This window comes from Rhineura floridana, chromosome 1, assembly GCF_030035675.1.
Source record: "Rhineura floridana isolate rRhiFlo1 chromosome 1, rRhiFlo1.hap2, whole genome shotgun sequence".
NCBI classification, from domain to species: Eukaryota; Metazoa; Chordata; class Lepidosauria; order Squamata; family Rhineuridae; genus Rhineura; species Rhineura floridana.
Genome location: NC_084480.1, coordinates 76,296,393 through 76,318,566, shown reverse-complemented (window position 1 = coordinate 76,318,566; position 22,174 = coordinate 76,296,393). Strand labels below are relative to the sequence as shown.

Sequence of the window (22,174 nt, the reverse complement as noted above, 5' to 3'; positions counted from 1 at the left end):
TTAGAGCTAGAATAAGCAGAGATTTATTTATTTATTTGATTGACTGATTGATTGACAGGAATACCCCGCTATACAGACCTTCACTTTATGGACACTCGCGAGTACGGACATACTTACAGTAGCACCATTTCCGTTTACGTACTTCGCTTTGCAACAACGGACACTTAACCTTTGGTTGTGGCCTGTTCTTTTGGTGGGGGGGATGGAAAGAGGTGCTACCGCGCGACCACAAATCAGCTGGGAGGTGCGATCGCGATCAGCTGGGAGGTGCGGCAGCGCAGCAGCAGAGGCTTTAGAGCGGGGCTTTGAGGCTCCGCATGAAGGAAAGGTGGCACAGTGGCAGCGCAAGTGAAAAAAGGTAGTGCTTCACTTTAAGTACATTTTCAGTTTATGTACTCGCTCTGGACCCATTGCGTATGTTAATGCGCGGTATTCCTGTATATCCCACCCTTTCTCCCAGTAGGCGGCAAACAAAAGCACTAAACACACTTTTAAAACATCATAAAAACAGACTTCAAAATATATTACAACACAACAACCATTAAAAACATTAAAACAAAACATCTTTAAAAACATTTTTAAAAAGCTTTAAAAACATTAAAAAGGAGGTTTAAAAATATATTAAAAAGCAAAAAGAGATGCCCTATGTTCATTGGTTGTTGTTTAAGCGCAGCACTAGATGCCAAAACATCAACTGCAAGGAAGTGCAACTTTTGTGCTCTGACCACAAGCCTGCCAACATCAGCTGCAAATGCTTCTCTGGGGTGAACTCATCTTTTGCCCTGTCAACTCAATCTCTATTCATCCAGCTTCTGATGTATTACTTGATCTGAGATGATGTGACAGACCCTGACACCCCATGTCCAATAGGCATGCAACAGGGGCACACAAACATCTCCAACTTCATGTGGATTAACAAGGCACCTCTTTCTCCAATTTTTGTTCCTTTTAGTAGACTTTCAAACACTATAGTCTTTCTTAATCCTACTTTACTATTTACAAAAAAAAATTAAATATAAAAACCAACCTATAGCTTTCTCTTTTTACCTAAAAAAACACTCTTACTCCTCACCTGGGAATTTCAGTATTAATGTACCACGATTGACTACTATGTACTAATGACACAGACTTTGTTTTGTATGATTTCCATAACCAGGCCTTAGTGAAAATTAAATATATTATGGTATACATTAAATATAAATATGGTTACATTCTGGGTTGCTTCCATCAATAAGTGCCAGGCAGTTGCCAGACCAGTCAGTCAATATATTTACCTATACATCACTATAAAAGAAGAGCACGAAGACAGTACATTTAATTTGGTCACCTGACATCTGTCAATTTAAATTAGGATGCTGGATTTATCAAACATAACTTATTGGCATTAAGGTCACACAGTACTTCTAAGACACAGTGAACCATTTTGGAATGATATTTCTAAATGCCTGGCTACTTTAACCTAAAAGCAACAGTTATCTACAGTATGAACTAATTACATACAATGGTGGCAAACATGCATTTCTTTTCACAAGTCCACCCAGTTCACATATGAAGCAGAAGGGACGGGATCTGCCATTAGTTAAAGAAGTTTGGGGAAAGGGGTACTGAACCTATCATTCACCTTATCTCCTCTCACCCCAATTTCTTCACTCATTACTCTCCATTCCTGTCTCACTTCTGGTATTGGAGCAGGAAGGGAGCAGCTGGAGCAACGGTAGGTGAGACACAGAGGGAGGATTCAGCACCATTCACCCATGTTTTAATGTTAAGGACAGACTATATCCTGTATACATCTTTATGTTTAAGCATGTCCACAGAGTTTTAGAAGTATAGTAAGAACTAACATATAGCTCGAATTACAACTAATCAGGCAACACATTTCCCCTTCTGCTTCGCAATCTCAATTTAAATGAGCACAGCAGTTTGGCATTTCAATTCTTTATCAAAAGTCATTGAAATGACATAGAACTTTAGTCTTCAGTGATACTGGCTTGTGGCTATAAATTGAGCACTCTAAAACATACTGAAGAGGCTGAGGTGATACAATCAAGGTTAGTACACTCACCCAGTTAACACAACTGGGAAAGCTATTTCCTTTTCAGCCACAAAAAATGGGCATTTAGCCAAGGCTTTCAGGACACTATTTAGTAATATGGAAGTTGTACAGTTTTTCTTCTGTAGCACATTGCATGGGTTTCATTCACATAAAACGTGCTTTAACTATTATCTCTTTACATCTTTATTATGCCAAAAATAACAGGATTCTATCAGCTACCTTCCAAGCCTTTCTCAGAAGACACGTGGACAGGTTAGCGCACCAAGAGCTTGTGCTCATTATAAAAGGAGATTCCTTTTATATGCACCTTTCTTGGAAATGATTCCTCCCGTGATGAATACTTGGATATCATAGCTGCTGGTGTTTTGCATAAACCCTTCTTCCCAGAACAAGTATGATTCAAAGCAGCAGGGTTATGAATAGGATGGAAGGATGCACTACAGAATATAAAAGAATGGTCATGTTCTCTTCTCGTGAGGTTAAATAAATGAACAGAATTAGAGAAAAAACAAAATGAAGTCTGCAAGTATATCAAAATGCCAAACAGATAGAAGACTTAGACATACTCTTGGAAATTTCAAGCACTTGGATCACAGAGATAGTAATGAATGGGCATGATTTTTTAAATTTTTTGTTTGTCATCTCCGTCAAAAATTGCCAGACCCAAAAATAAAAACAGAACATATACACGCAGAAAGTAAAATAGAGCAATACTATAAAGAAAAGGGGGGAACACAAATTAAAGCCCCTTTTCTTACATCATAGAATATTTTTGTGGTTTGGGGGAAGTTAAGCAAAGAGTAAGAACCAAACTGGCTAGACTATTCATTTTCTAAGTTATACTTTTACTGTAAAGGATCCAAAATTGTACTATGGCTTTGTCACTTTTAAGCTGAACTCTGAATACTGTCTAATATAGCCACTTTAAGCCATTCCTCCCCTCCACCCATGGGTTAATTGGATGAAATAACATTTTAAAGTTACCTAAGAACCAGCTCTATAGAGAATTTTCTTCTTATAAAATGCAAAACAATTTGAATATCTTTAAGTTTCCCTTTAAAGATAATGGTACAAGTAACATATTGTAATACAATTTTACTTGTAGCCAACATACAGGCAATCCAAAACATGGGGAACCAGCAGGAGGGGGGTCAGCAGAGAAAGAGCCGGCAGAAAGCTCCGTGGTATCCACTATCCATTTGGGAGCTGCCAGCCGAGCATCAGCTCCATCAGGGACTGCGCATGGGAGCTGGACTGGAAGACCTGGCTCCCACAAACAGGCCTACCGGGAAACAAGCGATCCCCATAGGCCGCCACTGTAATTTATTTACTGCACCAGCCGATTCGCCGGCAGAATTCTCGTTGGGTTCAGGACCCAGGGGAGCACTCCAAGGGGGACTTCGATGTTACATAAGCCCCCCCCTGCGGCTCCTCCCTCATCAAGCCTCCGGAACAGCCCACTTTCGGGGCTTCTGCCACCTATCTGTCCACCGGGCTGGCCATCCCTGGTGGACCCCCAGCAGTACCGGCAGGGTCCTGATAGCACCACAGTTCAGCTGCAGCAGGGGGCTCCTTCTGGCATAAACCAACAGCGCCAGGAACCTTCCAGCTCAGCTGGGGAGGGCACTGCATCCAACTCCCCCCAGCCAGGCAGAAATATGAGTTGGTTTGACCCATAGTCAAACTTTCACTTGGCATTTAGCATATGCTGAACTACGACTGTAACTTTTTTTCTTTTTTTCCCAGCAGGCTCTTTCGTTATAGCTCTCCTAGATCACTGGCAAACCTGGATTGCTAGCAATTGTTATGAAACAATTGTTACCAGGAATAGCCCCCATCTGAAGTTTATTGTGTGCAGAATTCCCTTTCAACTGAAGTTATTTCAATTCAGTGAGTCCTAAAAGGTTTTTCCTCATCATTTCTACATTATTACTCGTTTGTTTTTAATTCCTACAAGTGTGCTTGCAATTTCTTCTAAAATTTTAATTCTCAAAATCTAGAGTTAACTTAAAATTATGAAGTTTAGTTGCACTGCATTTGCAGTATGCACCATTACAGCTCAATTCAACTACCACTAGGGCTGTTTATTTAATGTATGCACCCATCCACAATGCAGTATGGAATCTGGGGTAATTTTGATTTCCTGGATCTCAGCTAACTTTTTAAAAAACACATTTCTAAGCTTCATTGTTGACATCAGCTAGAAAATACACAAGCAGTTAATTTTCATTTGAAAAGATCTTCCTGGTGCTATTGCATCACAAGTAAAACATGGAAAATTCATGCTGTGGAGCATCATGCTAAAAATTTAGACTTGCATCAAGAACATTCTGCTCATGGAATGTGACTTACCCACCTTCTTCATGTCGTAGCCCCCTAAAAGTCATTCCTGAGGGTCAGAGGACCCTCTGGAATAGTAATCAATGCTGCATCTGAGTCTGTAGCTGCAGGTTGGGTGGAACCTGCAGAAATCCAATATGTCCTCCCTAGTATGAGTAGAACCTCTATTAGGTTCAAGCCTTAACCTTTGGATTATCCACACTTACACACAAATAAAGTTTAGTCTGTAAGACTTAAGATGTTCACACTTTGTATTGCTGTATTTGTAATCAGGGATCAACAGCTCTTGCAAACTTTTTTTTAAGCAATTGGAAGTTGTTTGTGAGATGATGTGCCGCCACTCTCCTGGCCTTTCAGACTACGTAGTCCCTGTGGCTTTCCACATATTTAAGTGTTATGTGATGTTAATTTCAGCTAAACAGGATTCCTGTTTATCCTTGATTTGAAATGAACTTGAAGCCTTAGTTTCAGATTTTTATTAAACAGAAAGTGTAGATAGCCTCAGCCATTATTTAAGTCATAGCTGACCTAAGAGTTATGGTTAGCCCAAGTGGGGGGAATTCATGCTCCAGAGGTAACAAATGGGAATGGGGAAGAGGGAGCACACAACTATGATTTCTGCTTTGACTGCCTAATTAGTTAAGCAATTGGGAGCATTACACCTGCACTAGCACAATCAGATTTGTTCATAATGTGAGCATACAAATGAGAAAACTACATTATAAAAAGATATAAATTCTAAAGCTGAACACTAATGAAAGGGAAAAGTAAAAATAAAAATATATGAAGTCAATGACAATCTAGTAAATACACTACAGGCAATAAAAGATGAGGGAAGCTAGCACAAAAAGTAGGCTACAAAGACTAATATGGGTTTATCAACACATAATTTTTGAGTCTGGCCTAATTTATTAATTGCCTTTGACATCATTTTGCTTTCCCTTTATTTTATAGAAGCACATTGTTTTCTGAAAATTGGCAATACCTGGATCTACCTGTCCTGTCTGGGAGACTGAAAGATAAAGGTCTGTAAAGAGAAGAATGGAAAGAGCTAGAAAAGATCAGGTGGTTTGGAAAAATGAGGACTGACTTAAACAACCAAAGTCACACCCAGCTGAACACTACAAGAACATCACAAGTATCTCAGTTTTTATATAGGACACCTTCCATGTCACTGATAGTACCTGACAAATCCTCATCCCAATAAGGCTTGAAGCCTTATCAACTTAATTTCTGAGTGATTGGCAAGCTTCTGCTTCTGTGCATCAGAAATGGACAACTAAAATTGTTCATAGCTTGCAAGAGAGAAGCAGAAGGTGCTGTTGCTCCATATCCTGTCCTACAAATTCAGCTGACAAACATGATCATTTTTTTAAAGATCCTTCATTTCTAAAACAATAAGCTACCCATTTACTCTGGAGCAGCCCCATTCACTTTTAACAAAACCACCCGGATAAATGGGTAGTGTACTGGAGCCTAACTATCTAAAGGCTGAGTAAACCTGACGCTACTTTGGAATTTAAGTTTGTGTTGGGAAAATTAAATATACAACTCCTAGAGCCAATTCCAGTTTATACCTTGCTGCATCAGTTTTGGAAAATGATTGTTGTACACCAATTTGAGATAAGACAAATGGGTGAAATAATGACTTGGATTCAAAGAACCACATGCAGTGCTCTGAGCATGCACCAGGGCTTTCTCATTCACTCATTCCCACTGCAACTCCTCATGCTCCCTGAAAAGCCACTCCTGGGGGGTCAGAGGACACTCCAGAAAGGTGTGCAACGTTGCATTGGGGGCTGCAGATGGGAGGGAATCAGCAATACACATACCCCGTGCACAATTGGAAAGGGCACTTTGGATCAAAGCCAGGAGTTGGGATTAGTTGAATTAGGAATTGGCATATAAACAGGTGTATCTTCAAAAAAATATATCAAGTAATTTAAAAAGGACTAATCAGTGTATTCAGAGATTACTCTGCCTTTTTTAATTGACTGTTTTGTTTTGTACTATAATAAGCAGTGGTACTAAGCGCAGCTAGAGTCACTATAATCTCATTATTTTTATTTGATTTACCTGTCAAGTTTTATATTACATAAAGAGAAAAAATATGCTGAGTAGATGAGGCAATAGAAATTGATATGAACCTTGTCCACTTCACTGAAGTGGCCTGCTTCTAGAGAATTAATTGATAACCCAAATTACAAATTAATAGTTTAAGCCTCAGCTTTTGTTTAAACTGTGCTTCAGAAAAGGATAATGAACTTATTTAGGCCAAACTCTATTGAACCATTCACAGAAACTCAGTGTTACATAGTTTCAGGTCTGATCCAATTTTCATTGATATATTTTTGTTAATACTCTTGCACTAGCATAGTGCCATGCATCATTTCATGTCCGACCAAATTTCTGTGCTTCTCAGCCAATGCTCTACTGCTCTTTTGTTAAATGTACATTTGATAACTAAAAGGAAGGAGAATGTCCAATTAAATTGCAAAAGATATGTAAAGGGTCAACACAAATGGCTAAGAAACTCTTTTTTCAATTTTATGAGCACGCTAAATGGAAAACAAATTTCATTTGCAAGTAGCACAAGAATAATGTGCGTCATATCCAACTACATACAAAAGACTAAGAATTGAAACTCCCCCCCAACAGCTTTCATCCTGGGACAAACAATTGCGGGGAGGGGGGGAACGGCATGGGGAAAGCATTAAACTCTGCTTTCAATGACTGCTTTAAAATAATAAGAAGACTAAAATGTAATTAGTTTGAACAGAAAAGTCCCTGATTTTGACTATTTATAGGACTTTTATATTCCCAATTCATTCTTGTTTGTGGGACAGTAAGTCCAGATATCCTGGCTTACATTGTTAGGAAGGAAAAATCATTGCAAGACACAGTGGCACTAGATGTCAAATTCTCCAAGCTCTACAGTGCCAAGCTAGATAACACTTCAGAATCTAGGATTAGCCATGCTCCTCCATTTCTTGTTCAAATGTTTTTGGCTGCTGTATACCACAAGGGTAATTAATCTGTGGCCCTCCAGATGTGGCTGATCTTCAACTTACCTCAGCCCTAGCCAGTGTAGCTAATGGTTAGGGATAATGGGAGCTGTAGTTCAGTCACATCTGGAGGGCCACAAGTTAGACACCTCTGGTATCAAGTTCCATTAACAGATTTAATTTCTGTTTAACAGATACACACGTTCAATAGAGTGCTCTAAGAAATTAACACCAAGATGAGATTCTCCAAGGGAGAAAAAAAACAGGCCATAGGAGTCAGAAGCCTTGACTGAAGAAAGCTCAGAAATGTTTATGTACACAGATGCCAATGGCAGATGCAAGTTTAATAGAAGGAAAAGGGAATGTTCAGCTATTTAAGCAATCAACATGCCAGATACTAAATGCTCATTTGTAGCAATACACACAGCTGAATATAAGGCAATACTAAAAGATAAATAACAGTTTCAGATCATGCAGGTTCTTTGAACATGCTCCAGTTGATTTTAATACTTTCAATTCTTACCTCAGATTTTTCCAATTTATTTTGAGCATCAATTTGGGTAACAATTTCATTCATATTTGTTTCTAAAACCATTCCACCCATCACCATTTCAGCCAGGATATTATGGACCTAAAAGAATCACAAAATAAGCAAAGGCAAACAGATAAAGCAAACACACTACTAATATTTTAGCATTTGTTAATATTTCTTTTTCTTTGTAAAATTAATAAAACAGCAAAAGTTGGAGCTCTAACACTGGATGCTCGTACGAAGAACCTGAACCCTGTTATTCTTACTTGATCTCTTGGTGGCTTTTGATACCATTGATCATGATATCCTTGGTGAGGTGGGTATTGGAGATACTATTTTACAGTAGTTCCGATCCTACCTCCAGGGTTATTTTCAGAGAATAGCATTGGGTCTTTTGGCCCCCTGGCAGTTGTGCTGTGGAGTGCCGCAGGGTACCATCTTGTCCCCCATGCTATTTAACATATGAAGCCCTTGGGAGCAGGCATCAGGAGATTTGGGGCGAGCTGTCAGCAGTACGATGATGATGCCCAGCTCTATTTCTCTGTAACATCTAAATCAGAAGAAGCCGAGCAAGCCCTGGATTGCTGCCTGGACTCAGTGGTGGGCTGGATGAGGGCCAATAAACTGAGTCTGAATCCTAGCAAGATGGAGACACTGTGGGTTGGTGGTTCCTGACTTCAGCTACCTGGTCAGTTGCCTGCTTTGGATGGGGTCATACTCCCTCTGAAAGAGCAGATCCGTATTCTGGGGATGCTCCTGGATTCATCTTTGTCGATAGAGGCCCAGGTGACCTCAGTGGTTAGGAGTGCCTTTTACCAATTTCAGCTGGGAAGGCATCTGTTTCTGGACCGGGATAGCCTGCCCACTGTTGTCCATGCACTGATAACCTCCAGGCTGGATTACTGTAATGTGATCTATGAGGGGCTGCCCTTGAGGTTGGTCTGGAAGCAGCAGCTGGTGCAAAATGCAGTGGCACAATTGCTCACTGGAGCAGGGTATCGCCAACATGTCACCCTGCTGCTGAAAGAATTGCACTGGCTGTCCATTAGCTACCGGGCTAAGTTCAAGGTTCTAGTTGTGGTGTACAAAAGCCCTATACAGCTTGGGACCAGGATACTTGAAAGTTCATCTTATCCCTTATATACCCTGTCGATCGCTATGGTCTGCAGGTGAGGGCCTCCTGCAGATATCATCTTATCAGCAGGTCCGTTCCGCACAACATAAGAAGCGGATCTTTAGTGTAGTGGAACCTACACTTTGGAATTCCCTCCCCTTAAATATTAGAAAGGCGCCATCTTTGATATCTTTTTGGTGCCTACTGAAGACTTTCCTCTTTCAACAAGCCTTTTGAGTAGAGACCTTATCCCAGTCTGTGTTGGAATTACTTTAAGATGTTTTTAAATCTGTTTTGTTTTAATATATTTTAAAGTCTGTTTTTATGTGTTGGAAGTGGGGCATGAGCAACTCCTGTTTCGGTTCTTTTGTTTGTATTCCAGAAGGAAGATAGAGTTAGGGTTCTCCAGCTGGCTAGGCTTGTCTACCTTTACCTGTGCTGTTCTCTACCTAACTTCCTTCTGTTGTAAACTGATATGCTCAAAGAAGCTTATCTGTACCTCCTTTGTCTTCTTCTTCGACTGTCCGAGGAGAGAGGAGACATTTTTGTCTTTGCTCTCTCTCCTAAGCCATAAGGGCAATACCCAATTCTGGACATTTTGCCTCAAACTTAGTTAGAACTAGGTGTGCCTTTCCTATCTACTATGTATTTCTATAAATAAAGTGGCTCTTTTTATTTTACTCTTAAGTCTCAGTGATCTAAATGTAGGGTAAAAGCCTGCTACTTAGGTAAATACACACACTGGCACACACAGCTCAGACTGCTGAGGATCTCTGTATATATATATATATATATACATATATACACATACACACACATATATATATATATATATACATATATATATGTATATGTATATGTATATGTATATATAAACATTCTAAAACATCCTAATGTTATGGAAATATTTCCATAACATTAGGATGTTTTAGAATGTTTTTAGTGTTTTTGTTTGCCCCCCTGGGCTCCCACTGGGAGGAAGGGCAGGATATAAATTTAATAAATATTATGTAGTTAATGTTACAGATCTGTCAAAATCTGAACTTTTGACTGCTAGATTATTCAACACAAAACTGCTTACAGTAGGGCCCTGCTCATACGGCGGGATCCGTTCCTGACCAACACTGTAAAGCGGAACCCCATTGACTTTAATGGGCCGCGTTGCACGAAAATGGCGCAAAACGATGCAAAAGGGGGAAAAACCCTTTAAAATGGACAATGAAAGCCGCTGTATCAGCGGAACACCTTAAAGCGGAACGCTGTAAAGCGGGGCCCTACTGTACCTCCTGTATGAGGACTTTCAAATAGATTTCCTTTCTAGTCTCAGTTTGCAAATGTTGCGTAAAGATTACTGATTGATGCCTGTATGTCCTTTGATTACCAGCTTTTCATACTGCGTATGTCTTCACTGTAAGATATTAAAACGTCAACATTTGTAGAACATTGTCAGCACACGTTTTTAAGTGATAGCACAAAGCAAAGTAGAACTGGGGAGATTAAAATGTTGATCTTTTATAAAATACTTTCCTCCAGCCCTAGGAGCTGATGTGCTGAAAATTTTATAGTAGAGGTATTGCGTCTCAAACCATGTAATATACAAATATTTGAAATTAAATAATATTTCAAAATTCTTTGGCAAGGAACAGATTTGCAGAAATAAACAGAAACAGACAAACAGAAAAGGGAAGGCATGAGACATGGGGAGAGGTGACTTAGCCTAGGAGGCACAAAGGTACTATACTGCTCAGACATCTCATCACTAAAAGGCATTTCAGCTTCAGGTCAGAAGTGAGTTCACATTGCAAAAAACATTTTTTAAAAGTCTTCTTCATCTATTTCCTTCAAACCCAGATGTGCAAACCAATTAACAATTGTTAATGTGTATAAAGACTTCCCTTAGGAAAATGTGGGAGGAGCTTGCGGGCCTTCATAAACAGGCATTCACTGTTTTAGAAAATGTCTGATTTCTTGGAAGAAGTTACAATACTCTCAGAGGAACAATCAGAGGTGTCAAACAGTTAAGGCAGAGGGGTGAAATTCCTATGAAAGGAACAAGTTCAGTTAAGGCCTTCAGAAACATTGTTTTCTAGTATCTTTAACCAATCGCCTTTTCACCACAAATTATTATAAACTTGGCAGCACATTAACAAGCCATGCCCATGTGGAAGAAATCTTGACAACCATTAAAGACAATTTTTTGTTCTTTACAAAAACTTCTGGCCTTTGTATAATTCCGTAATGGAAGAATTAAGCAGCTTATTCCCTCCAATGCCTCATTCTCTAAACACGCATCAAGCTGTTCTACAACTGGGGTGAGGGGGTACTTTAAGTTTTCAACCCACATCTTTTCTTGTAGGTTTTCTGTTTTTTCTGTCTAATCAATATGTTCTTCTCTGCAGCAAATGTTATCTTCACATATTCTATATACTAGTCTGAGCCATGTTTTTAAGCAGCTACCAGAGTGAAACTCGAAAACATCAAACTAACTGAGGCTATATGCAGGATACTCAAGAACTTTTCTTGATACCACCAGTGCCTTTACAGCACAATCCTCTGCATATTTAAGTCCAATATGGCTTATATCAAGGAAAGCATGTACAAGATAGCAGAATTAAACCAGTAACATAGAGACCAGGAGTTTTGATGTTACAAAGTAGTAGCACAGATACGTCTTCAATAATTTTGTGTAAATTTTACTCTTCATTTTTAGGGCATATCTATTAAGTTTAAAAATTACTGATATAAAGTAATAACATTTGAACAAGGAAAGGACTGTTTACCCTGATAGATACAAGAATATATTTTTTTCTCATCAACAGAATACTTTGAATTCATGTTACAGCAGCTCACCACAGTACCTTGTCTACATGGAAAATTAAATCCAGTTCACAGACATTCTCAAAACACTTGTCTAGTGTTTCCACAAATACCTGTGGGAAGAAAAATGGCAAGAGGTCAAGGTTTAATAGCAACTCAATCATTCCATTATGGACAAACTACAAATGTGGCAAACAGAAGATCATCAAGAATTCTGGAAGTCTAATGTATCTGTATAACATGTATGGTTAAAGAAGTGGATTCTCTTGGCAGATCCCAGGTACATTATTGAAGATCAAACTTCACTAACGTAACAGTATGACATTCCTGCTCCTTAGTCCAGTATAGCACACTTCAAACAAAATTCACACTTTGAATATAGTTTATCAGTTTTTTCCATGCTGTGTGTGCTTTTATGGTCTGAAGGCTTTATTTTCGAGGCACAGTTTATACAAACATGCTGAAATGCTTAACCCAACAAAAACAGATTTGAGAGTGGGCTAACCAATTTACCATTCAGCCTGATCTCACCAAAGATACAGACATGCCTGAAGACTGAATTAACCTTAACAATTTCTTTACAGTTGCTTTATTATCTACTATGGTAGGGATATTTGTGGTATCAAGCAGCATCCTCATACTGTTGCTATTTAGGAACTATGACCAACTGTCACAAACATGCACCAATGCATGGAGATTGATCCTTTTAAAAGGAGACAGAAACGTATTTTATTTAATTCTTGAGTAAGTAAGGCTATTACTAAAAGCAGTATTTATAATACCAAAGCATATAAAAATGTTCTGGAAAAGACCAACAGAGTTCATTAAAGCTAGACATTTGCCTCAGTTGAACCCCAAACATTCAGGAGCTGTTTACAGTAAAAAATATTTTCCCCTGAAATCACTAAGGGTGGCATTCAATGCTGGTCAGAGTAGACCCACTGAATAATAGAAATAATTAGCTTCGCTGAGCAGGACTTAGCTGAATATAATCCTAAATCTCTCCTAGCTGGGCAGGATGGCAGCTATCAAAAAAATCTCTTCCTGAAGTTTTTTTCTTCTTTCAAATATTGCCAATAAAATCAGCATATTTTCAGAAATGGTAAAAAATAGAAACCTTCAACACAAGTGTACAGCGGTCCAGTGTGAGAAAAAAACACATTAAATAGTGGGGGATTGTGTTACCAAACCTCAAGGTATATTACAACACCTTTCAATTAAAACAATCCATATAATTAGAAATGATCATATGATCCTCTAGGTTTGAATGGAACTTCACCCCATTCTCTGTTGCTATGAACTCTTTCATTCCTATCACTTACACCACCTGCACTGACAGGATTGTGTAAACAATTTTTAGAAGTGACACTTTAGATGTGGAAAACATAGGTTAACATTTTAGCTTTGCCCATCAACCACACTTTCCTAGCTCACCCCCAACTTGCAGCCTCCACAAATATGAGCAATTTGAAGTCTGTTGGGAGCAGGGTATATAAAGCGCGACAGATTACTCTCTGCCTGAGGATTTCCCTAGAATGCACCCCATATATCAAAAATCCTAAACTTTGCTTTTTAATCAAGTGTAGTAGGTTACAGCTGTACAGCTGTCCTTTTCAGATAAGGAGTTTTTCTAACTGAGAATTAGTCACACAGAAATATTTATATCAAAAGAACACATTTCTAAAGCCAAACGGATTGGATTACTTCTCTTTACAAACAAAATATTAATTCTACAAAATAAAAACATGGTGTTAGTACAAGTTTACATATCATCATACTATATTTTAATAGAAGGTTTAACGATAATTGTGGCTTAACAGATTTCTATTATGTAAGCAGGAGAGTTTTCAACCTGAAAACTCTGAAATTATCAGCAACTTGCCTTTTTACATTTTTTTCTAACAATAGATTTCTAATCATTACACGCCTCTTTCTGTCATGTCTTAACTATCAACTGATAATTAAACTAAATTGCAATGAAATGCTAGCTTAATCAAAAATTAACTTCAAAGCTAACTGCTGCAAAGGATATTGAAATAGATCACATACCAGAATACAAACAATCACCGTTTTAAAACTGAAACAAAATATGGAATGTATTTTAGCCTTGAAAAATTTCGTAATAGCAAGGTCTAATTTGCCACTTAATGTATTCTTTTTGTCTGTGAAATGAACTAAAATGTGTCATTCTGTCCTATATCTGAAAGCCGTTGGGTAGCTGATGTCTCTCAGGTTCATTTCTCCTATTCTAGTGTCTTCATCAGGAAGCTAAAGCTTGCTATTTTAAGATATGTGTCTGAGCAGTAAGCTTTCTTCTTACAAGGTTAGAAATGTAGAGCATATTCTTTTTGCAAAAAAGCTAGTGGTGTTCAATTCAGATGGGGGCATTGTCTTGATTGATTTAATCTGCCATTAGCTTTGAGACAATTAACTACTGTTTCACCTAACTGTGCAGGCAAATCTAGGATAATAGATTAAGGGTTATAGTGTCCAAGGCAGAAATCTCTGAACTGATTGGTTTCAAAAGTTTCAAATAAGACTCTTTGCACCAAAATTAAACACAAATGAAGCAACTTGCTCACTCACTGTGTTTAAGAGCTTATGTATTTATACAGCTGAATATTAGGCAGGCGCCATCTCTGCTATCTTTTAGGTGCCTTTTGAAGACTCCTCTTTCAACAAGCCTTTTAAGTTGAGACCTATCCCAGTCTACATCTGTGTCAGAATTGTTTAATATGTTTTTTAATAATGTTTTTAACCCTTTTAAAAGTTTTTTTAAAAATTGTTTTTAATGCTGTTTCGTATTAATGTATTTTAAGATCTGTTTTTATTAAGTTTTAAAGTTTTTTGGTGCTTTGTTTGCCACCCTGGGCTTCTGCTGGGAGGAAGGGCGGGATACAAATAAAATAAATAAATAAATATAGTAAGGAGATTGTTTTCCCTCATTTACAACCCATTAATCTGAGTCTTTTGAGAGTACCAGGGGTTTAAAAGGAGTATGAAAAGCAGACATAGGGAATTTCTGTAGCGGACATAGGTTAGAATTGTATATGGACAAAACAACCACTAAAAACCGTATCAGCAATGGTCTGAAAGACATATTTGAAGCTAAATAGATAACATTTCACTCTGGTAAAACTGCATCATATCAACAATAGTCTAGTCCCTCTCTGCTGAACAATTAACAAACAGCAAGGATATTTTCTCACATACCATGGACTTGCCAGTATGCGAAAAGCCACAATCTTCATGGATGTGTATGTATATGAAAAGCAACATATATTTGAAATTCTCAGATAAACTGTTAGGCATCATGTCAATTTTCAATAACCCTAGGATATTTCCCCCCACAAAGAGGGTTTTCTTTAAAATAACAGTAGCAGCTAGGATGGAAATGGACAAACACTGGGAAACCTCTGGAAAAGAAAATTAATATGCAATTCTGGATTAGCGCTCACCTAATTTACTCCAATTTTGATTTATTATGTTGAAAAAATAAATAAAAATATTTCAGGAACAAAGAAAATATTTCCCCCTAATGTTTGGTAATTTAACCTATTTGAACCAAGACAAGTCTCCCTGAAAGATTTATTCTGTATCTATCAATCAACCTTAGCCTGAGACCATTTAAATGTGCCATTTAAATGCTGTACTTTTCAACTGTGGTTAGAAACCCCCTTTTATAAATGTGGGCAGTTCAACCAAATGTGCCAAAGACTGCTGACAAACCAGAAGGAAGGAATGTAAAATACCACAAGTAGTTTTCCTTGGTAAAGAAGTTTGAGAATTAATGCATCCTTAATTTCTTCTCTGATAAAATTATCTCTCCAAAACTTTATACAGATTTAAATGTACATTTTTATTATTTAAATACTATCTGTTTTTCAGACTCGCCTTTCCAGGTGTTTTATACCAAACTTCTCAGTAAAGCTTAGTATTCCTGGCCCTGCTTAATTACAAAGGATATAAAGAAAACAACAACAAAGGAATTCCACAATTCTCTCATTAGCCTGGTTTGCACACCACTTTAAGCCTAACAAAACTATGGTTTAAAGGTGAACGGGTTTAAAGGTGAATGAGCTACATGCAAGTGCATGGGTACAAACTGTGTCCACTTCACTCCTCCCAACCTCCTGCTGCATTGCTAGACACTAAGCCATGGTTGTCTTAGCATTACATCACAACTCAAGGCCATGGTTTGCCTATCTCCAAACAAACCACAAGCTCTAACGAAGGTTTGTTCTTGGCTTACCACTCATAGAAAGAAACCACAAGCCCAACTCAGATGTAACACTAGCCCAAATTATGGCTTAGGTCCCAGTAGCACAGCAAAAGCAGAGGAGTAAAGTAGTCACAATTTTCAGTCTGTACACCATGCTACTGATTCACCTTTAAACCATAGCTAACCTTAACTGTAGTTCAAAGTGATCTGTGAGCGACCCCAACTTGTATGAACTCACCTCACTCAGCAACACCTTCAGTGAATATCACTTAAAATTCATTAGCTCCCTTTAAGCAATTACTAAGGTAACAAGATCGACCCATCTACATTAATACTGGTACATACAGAAAAATTTCTGGGTCCACAGGTGAAATAGTATGTCAGCAAACAGCAATATTAGAATCAGATTATAAACAATACAACCAGAACTAGCATGTGTTTTTTTTAAAAAAATTCAAACTTCCAACTAATTTCAACAGCTATTTCAAACGTAAAGTGCCACAGTACAGTTAGCTTTTAGTTTTGCTGTGGTAGTGTCCTATCTAGTGGAGCAAGATGGAAGATGCCTTTCCTGTTACTAATTAAAATGAAACAGCAGCATATAAACTGATCTACTGTGTTTGTACATCAGTCACCGTAGCAGGCAGTATAGAGTGACATTTTATGTTCTAAATTTAAGTAAATGTCTAGCTCCCTCTAGTGCCCTTTTGAGGTTTATACATAGTAAACTAACAAGATTAAATATTGGAAAGCCATCTTTTCCCCAAAAAGTATGGTTCATATCATTGTTTAAATAATAACAGTAATCATCATCATCTCAGTAGGACTTTCTTCTGCATGGACAAAAGATTTGTCCCTAAATGAATTAAGTAAACTTCCTAAGTTTGGCATATGTAAATTGGCATATGCCAAATTACCCTTAGGAAGTTTTTTGAAGGACCAATCTTCTTTTATTTATGCAGAAGCAAGTCCCACTGAGGTCAGTACAGGTTGTTGTTTTACAAATAGACCAATTAGAGATATTGGATGAGATCCTGACTAAGGCTGCAATCCAATAAATGTCTATTCAGAAGTACGCTCCATTGGGTTCAAGGGGACTTACTCACAGGTAAGCATGTACTGGATTGCATCCTAAGTTAGGTGAATTTAGCTCTTATTGAAATCAATAGTCATGACTTTAGTAAGAAGTAAGTTTAACTAATCAAATCTGTATTTAACTAATTGTAATGCAACTATAAAAATAAATGTTGTTTGCTGTTTTAATAGAAGCTGAAAATGTAGGTGAATGAGTCTTGAATATTACAATTTGGTGGAAACTCTATGGCTATTGCCCAGGACCTGCTCATTGATTTTATATATATTGCAGTAGATACAAGAGTAGCTAATCCAGTTAAAGATGTCAACAGGAGTACATGCAAGGATTTATTTATTATGTGAAAAGGCAGACAATCAAGCTCTCTGGAGGCTACCTAATACCAAACTCAGGCTTGCTAGACTTTTCATTTTATAATTCACATTAGTTAGGATGACAAATAAAATTCTGGTATCTTTGGCTAAGATGGTGATCCAAAGTAAAATCTGTCTATCTTAAGTTCAATGCTAGCACTGATTCACACAATAAAATCTGGCTTGACATGAAGTATCTAGAGTTATCCATGGCTACACATGTGCCCTTAATCAGATGGAGAATGCAAAGAGGTAATTGACTTGTCTATAGATATAAACGTAACAGCCCAACAGTGACTTCAGCAATTGCGGGGGCAATTTTTTCATCTGTCACAAGTGCAAATATCACTGCCAAGTCATAGCTGTATCAATGGGCCTATTAAACTCATATCCATGTGAAAGGTCTTAAAACAATCAGGATGCTTTTACAGAGTCCATTATTGTTGTTTGAACCATTACCATCTTCCCCTTGTACAACTGATCTGGAAAATATTTTACAACATTATGGGTTGGATTCTTCCATTCCCAGAAGCGAATATATACATTGGAAGCAGCCCTTTTGAAGAAAACTGGGATGCGATTTTTGTCAATTCCCCTTCCTCCTGCAGCCTCCCATACCTGCTGCTAGAACTAAATACTGAGAGGGGAGAAACTCCTGAAGAGATATTATTATACTAGAAACTACGTACAAGTAGATCATTCTGCTAATACATTAGAACAATTGTTATCTGAGCAGCTAGCACTAGAAAATAGTTAATAAGTCAACACTTACCAAGTTCAAAAAAAGTAAGTGTATTTGAAACCATAGTATGTTGGGAAAGGGGCCAAAACAAAATAAACTGCTTGCATGGCAGCAATAACAATGGAGAATGATATCCCTGCTTTTAAAAGTTTGAAGTCAGATGACAAAAACAGTGCAGGAAATAAAAGAATTATTTTCATTTATTAGTACGTTGTATAAGAAACTGAAAAGCCTAGTACAGAATAAATTGTCTGCAGAACTTCCACTTCTACAAGTGCCATGTAATGTGTGTTCTGTGTTTGTAAGGAGTAATGAGTTTAGTGTGGTATCACCTGTTCTTTGGAATTCCCTGCCTACTGACATTAGGCAGGCGCCATCACTGTATTCTTTTAGATGCCTGTTGTTTTACCAGTTCTACTATTTTAATGGGCTTTTTATTATATATTTTAATTATGGATCTTGGCTTATTAAGTTAGGATTTCACTGTATAGACAAGGTCACTGTGTCATGCCATAGCGTAGGGATTACCAATGTGACACTCATGGGCAAAATGGCACCTTGAGGTTTCCCCTGCATCCAAAATGCCAATGAGCCCCATCCCCCCCCCCACACACACTCTCACTCACTGCCCCCTTGACCATGTGATGGTGAGGATGGTTATCTTTTCCTCCCATGTAAAGTACACAGAGCTGAAGGAATAAGACTGGTGCTCTTTCCCACTTCCTCTTGCAGCTCTATGTGCTTTTCATATTAATTCTATTAGGTTCTACTTTTACCCAGTGCTCACAGGATTCTACTTTTACCCAGGGCTCAAAAATCTAAATGTACCTATGGGCCTACAAAGGTTGGCAATTACTGTGGAGGATGTTATCTAACATCTTAAAATATCTTGTATTAAATTTATTAATCCGCACACAGTACAGTGAATGGCTTTTAAAGTGTCTGGATTTGGCAAAAATGGGCAAACATACTACACATAAAAGAATTAGATCTTATCAAAAGATTTGGCAAATAAATGGGTATGTTTCATTTTACACTGGAATCAGCATTATAGTCATACTTGATAAGATGGGAAATTGTTTTTATAACTTCTTTGTATTTCTGGAAAAAATATAAATATAATGCTAAAAAAGAGAAATATCTTGAAAACTCTTTTTCTAATACCTTCATACCTCTAACTGACTTGTATATCTGAGTAGGCCCTAATCAGATATTTAGGGAAGCCTGCCAAACAGAAAAGTAACGCTGCAAACAATATCCCTAAGCGTTTTGCTGTCCTAGTAATTTGATCCACTCATCTTTTATATCTTGTCAAGTTCAAATTAGAGCATTGCAGGATTAACACATAAAAGTGCTCTTTCACTTGCCTTTCCTACAAAATAGAAAAAACAAGTTGTGAAAGTCCCCCCACTCCAATTAATTTCAGTGCTTTCAAAACTAAATATTTATCAAAATCCACACATCCATATTAATATTCGCACCCTGATATTCTGCCCTCACTTCTATTTTAACACATTTCAAAAGGATAAGCATGCAGCACAATCGCATGTATATTTACTCAGAAGTAAGTTCCATTAAGCTCACTAGGGGATTACTCCCAAGGTAGCCTGCATATGACTGCAACTTTAGTAATAGGCTTGAGCAGCTGCAATATTATTATTTATTAAAATGTCATTTCACTGTACTGGCCACTAATTTACATCACCTAATTACTACATATTGCCTACATACACAAAAAGAATAGCAACAGAAACAACAAGGATTCATTAATGTTGTATATCATGACAGCCAGAAACCCCGTGCCTCTTGCCCAGTGAGATTTATTTTATTTTTAAAATGCTGTTATATACCGGAACTGGCAAGATTTTGCTCAATGCACGGTTCTCCAAAGCCTCCAATACAAGTGAGCTTCTGCTCACACAAAGAAGCCCAGCTCCCAATCAGCATCCTACAACCAGTACTGGGAGCAAAACAGTATGGCCATTCTTACATATTTTCTCCTGAGCAAAATAGTATGGCCACTCTTACATATTTTCTCTTGATATATGCATCAACATTAATTGTTGAGAAACTATTGATATTATTATTATTTATCACAGAGACATAACAAGTCCTGCAGACAAGAAATACACAGGGTTGGTTTAGACACTAGCCCTAGCCCATCCAAAATATTTTCAGCAAAACAAATATTTTACTCAAGATATCATTACCTTACATCTAAAAATGAGGAATGTATTTTATCCACTAATAAAAAACAAAGAAAAAGCAACAGTTCAAAACCATATGAACTCCTCTATAAATTACTTACTTGTATTAGATCTAAAATGCCAAGTTCACTTTCTGAAGAATCAACACAGAAGACGAAGTACAATGTGGCATAATGTCGGTATATCAATTTGTTATCAGACCCACCTATTAACCTAAAATAATACAAGGTAAGCATCAAATAGCAATTAAGAAAAACATTCCAAAATGCTACAGCATTTTTAATTGGCAAGCAAAGCAAAGTAGAATTGTGGCACAATGTAGCCAAAGCATACTAGGGTCAACCACACCACACTGAAATTCATTTCAAGCAGTACACAGCTATTCCTTCTAATAAATGCTACATACAACAGTTGCAGATAATGTGCAAAATCATCCCACACTGTTACTGAAATGCGTAACTCATGATAAGAATGTAAGAAAAGCCTACCCATCTAGTTGAGCATCCTTTTCTCACAGCGGCCAACCAGATGCCTATGGGAAGCCTGCAAGAAGGACCTGAGCAAAAGAGCACGCTCCCCTCCTGCTGTTTCCAGCAACTGCTATTCAGAGGCACGCTGCCTCCAACCATGGAAGCAGAGCTTAGCTATCATGGTTATTAGCCACTGACAGTGAATATACTTCAAGTATGTTGAAGGTAACAACTCAAATGAACAATAATGCTACAAAAATTCATTACTTATTTAGATACTAAGCACTGCAAAGGTATTACTCAATCACATTTATTTATTATTAGATTTATATCCTGCCCTTCCTTCCAAAGGAGTCCAGGGTGGCAAAATAATGATTTACAATCTGAACTCAATCCTTTTATACTACCAGAGTTGTCAATATTCAAGGAATGATTCAGAATAAAAGTAAACCTATGGTTTCCTGCTTCAGACAGCCAGGATATTGAACCACACTTTGAGCCAGCCTGTTCCAAAGCTGGCATCCATCTCTTGGCTTGTTCCAAAACTGGTAGCCATAGTTTGCCAGTTCAGATACAACAAAGAACAGAAAGCTAGAGCTAAAGAGAAACTTCCAGGATTAATTGTAGTATGCATGAAGAGATGAGCTATGGGTGCAGGCGGAAGGCTCATTCATATCTCAGCCTATTAAGCCAAGAATGATTGTCCTAATGCAACAATGTATGCTTGCTAACATGGTAAGGATCTTTAGCACAGAAATTTTTTGGCTATGCTAATTAGTCGTTCAGATGTTCCCCAACTAAGTAGTGAAAATACATCCAACACTTTGACATAAATGGCAGTTCTGCTCACCACCAAACAGGTGTCACAGCACTATGTGCACATGTAGCACTATGTAAAACATTTTACAGGGAAAAGCCATGTTTTCTGATGTACTTGCACAAAATCCCAAGAATTTGATGATGTGGCAAGTCTTCGAAGTCGGACATTTTTCACCATCTTTGGGCTTGATAAAACTTTCAGGTCCAGAGTTTTGCATTTCACTTTAATAGCTGCTAATATAATATCAATAAATAATATTGTTCAATACCTGAGTGGCCCAAACTACTTTCCTCCCGCAATTTTAGATACCAACCTTTCAGTACTTTTATATACAGATGATTTAGTTTTAATCTCAATCACACAAATTGGGATGAGAAGGTTACTTAGAAGTTTAGATAAGTTC

The 22,174-nt window shown here is 37.7% G+C and overlaps 1 protein-coding gene across 2 annotated transcripts in view; it reads right to left on the bottom strand.

Moving 5' to 3' along the window:
- The window catches only part of AP3S1 (adaptor related protein complex 3 subunit sigma 1), a 44,155-nt gene that overhangs the window by 6,445 nt on the left and 15,536 nt on the right, over nt 1–22,174 (bottom strand). For both annotated transcript variants that reach the window (XM_061624483.1, XM_061624487.1), the window contains exons 3-5: nt 20,583–20,694; nt 11,906–11,977; nt 7,925–8,032 (exon numbers count right to left, since the gene is read on the bottom strand). In XM_061624483.1, coding sequence (XP_061480467.1) covers nt 7,925–8,032; nt 11,906–11,977; nt 20,583–20,694 — 292 coding nt within the window. The remainder of the gene's footprint in view (nt 1–7,924; nt 8,033–11,905; nt 11,978–20,582; nt 20,695–22,174) is intronic.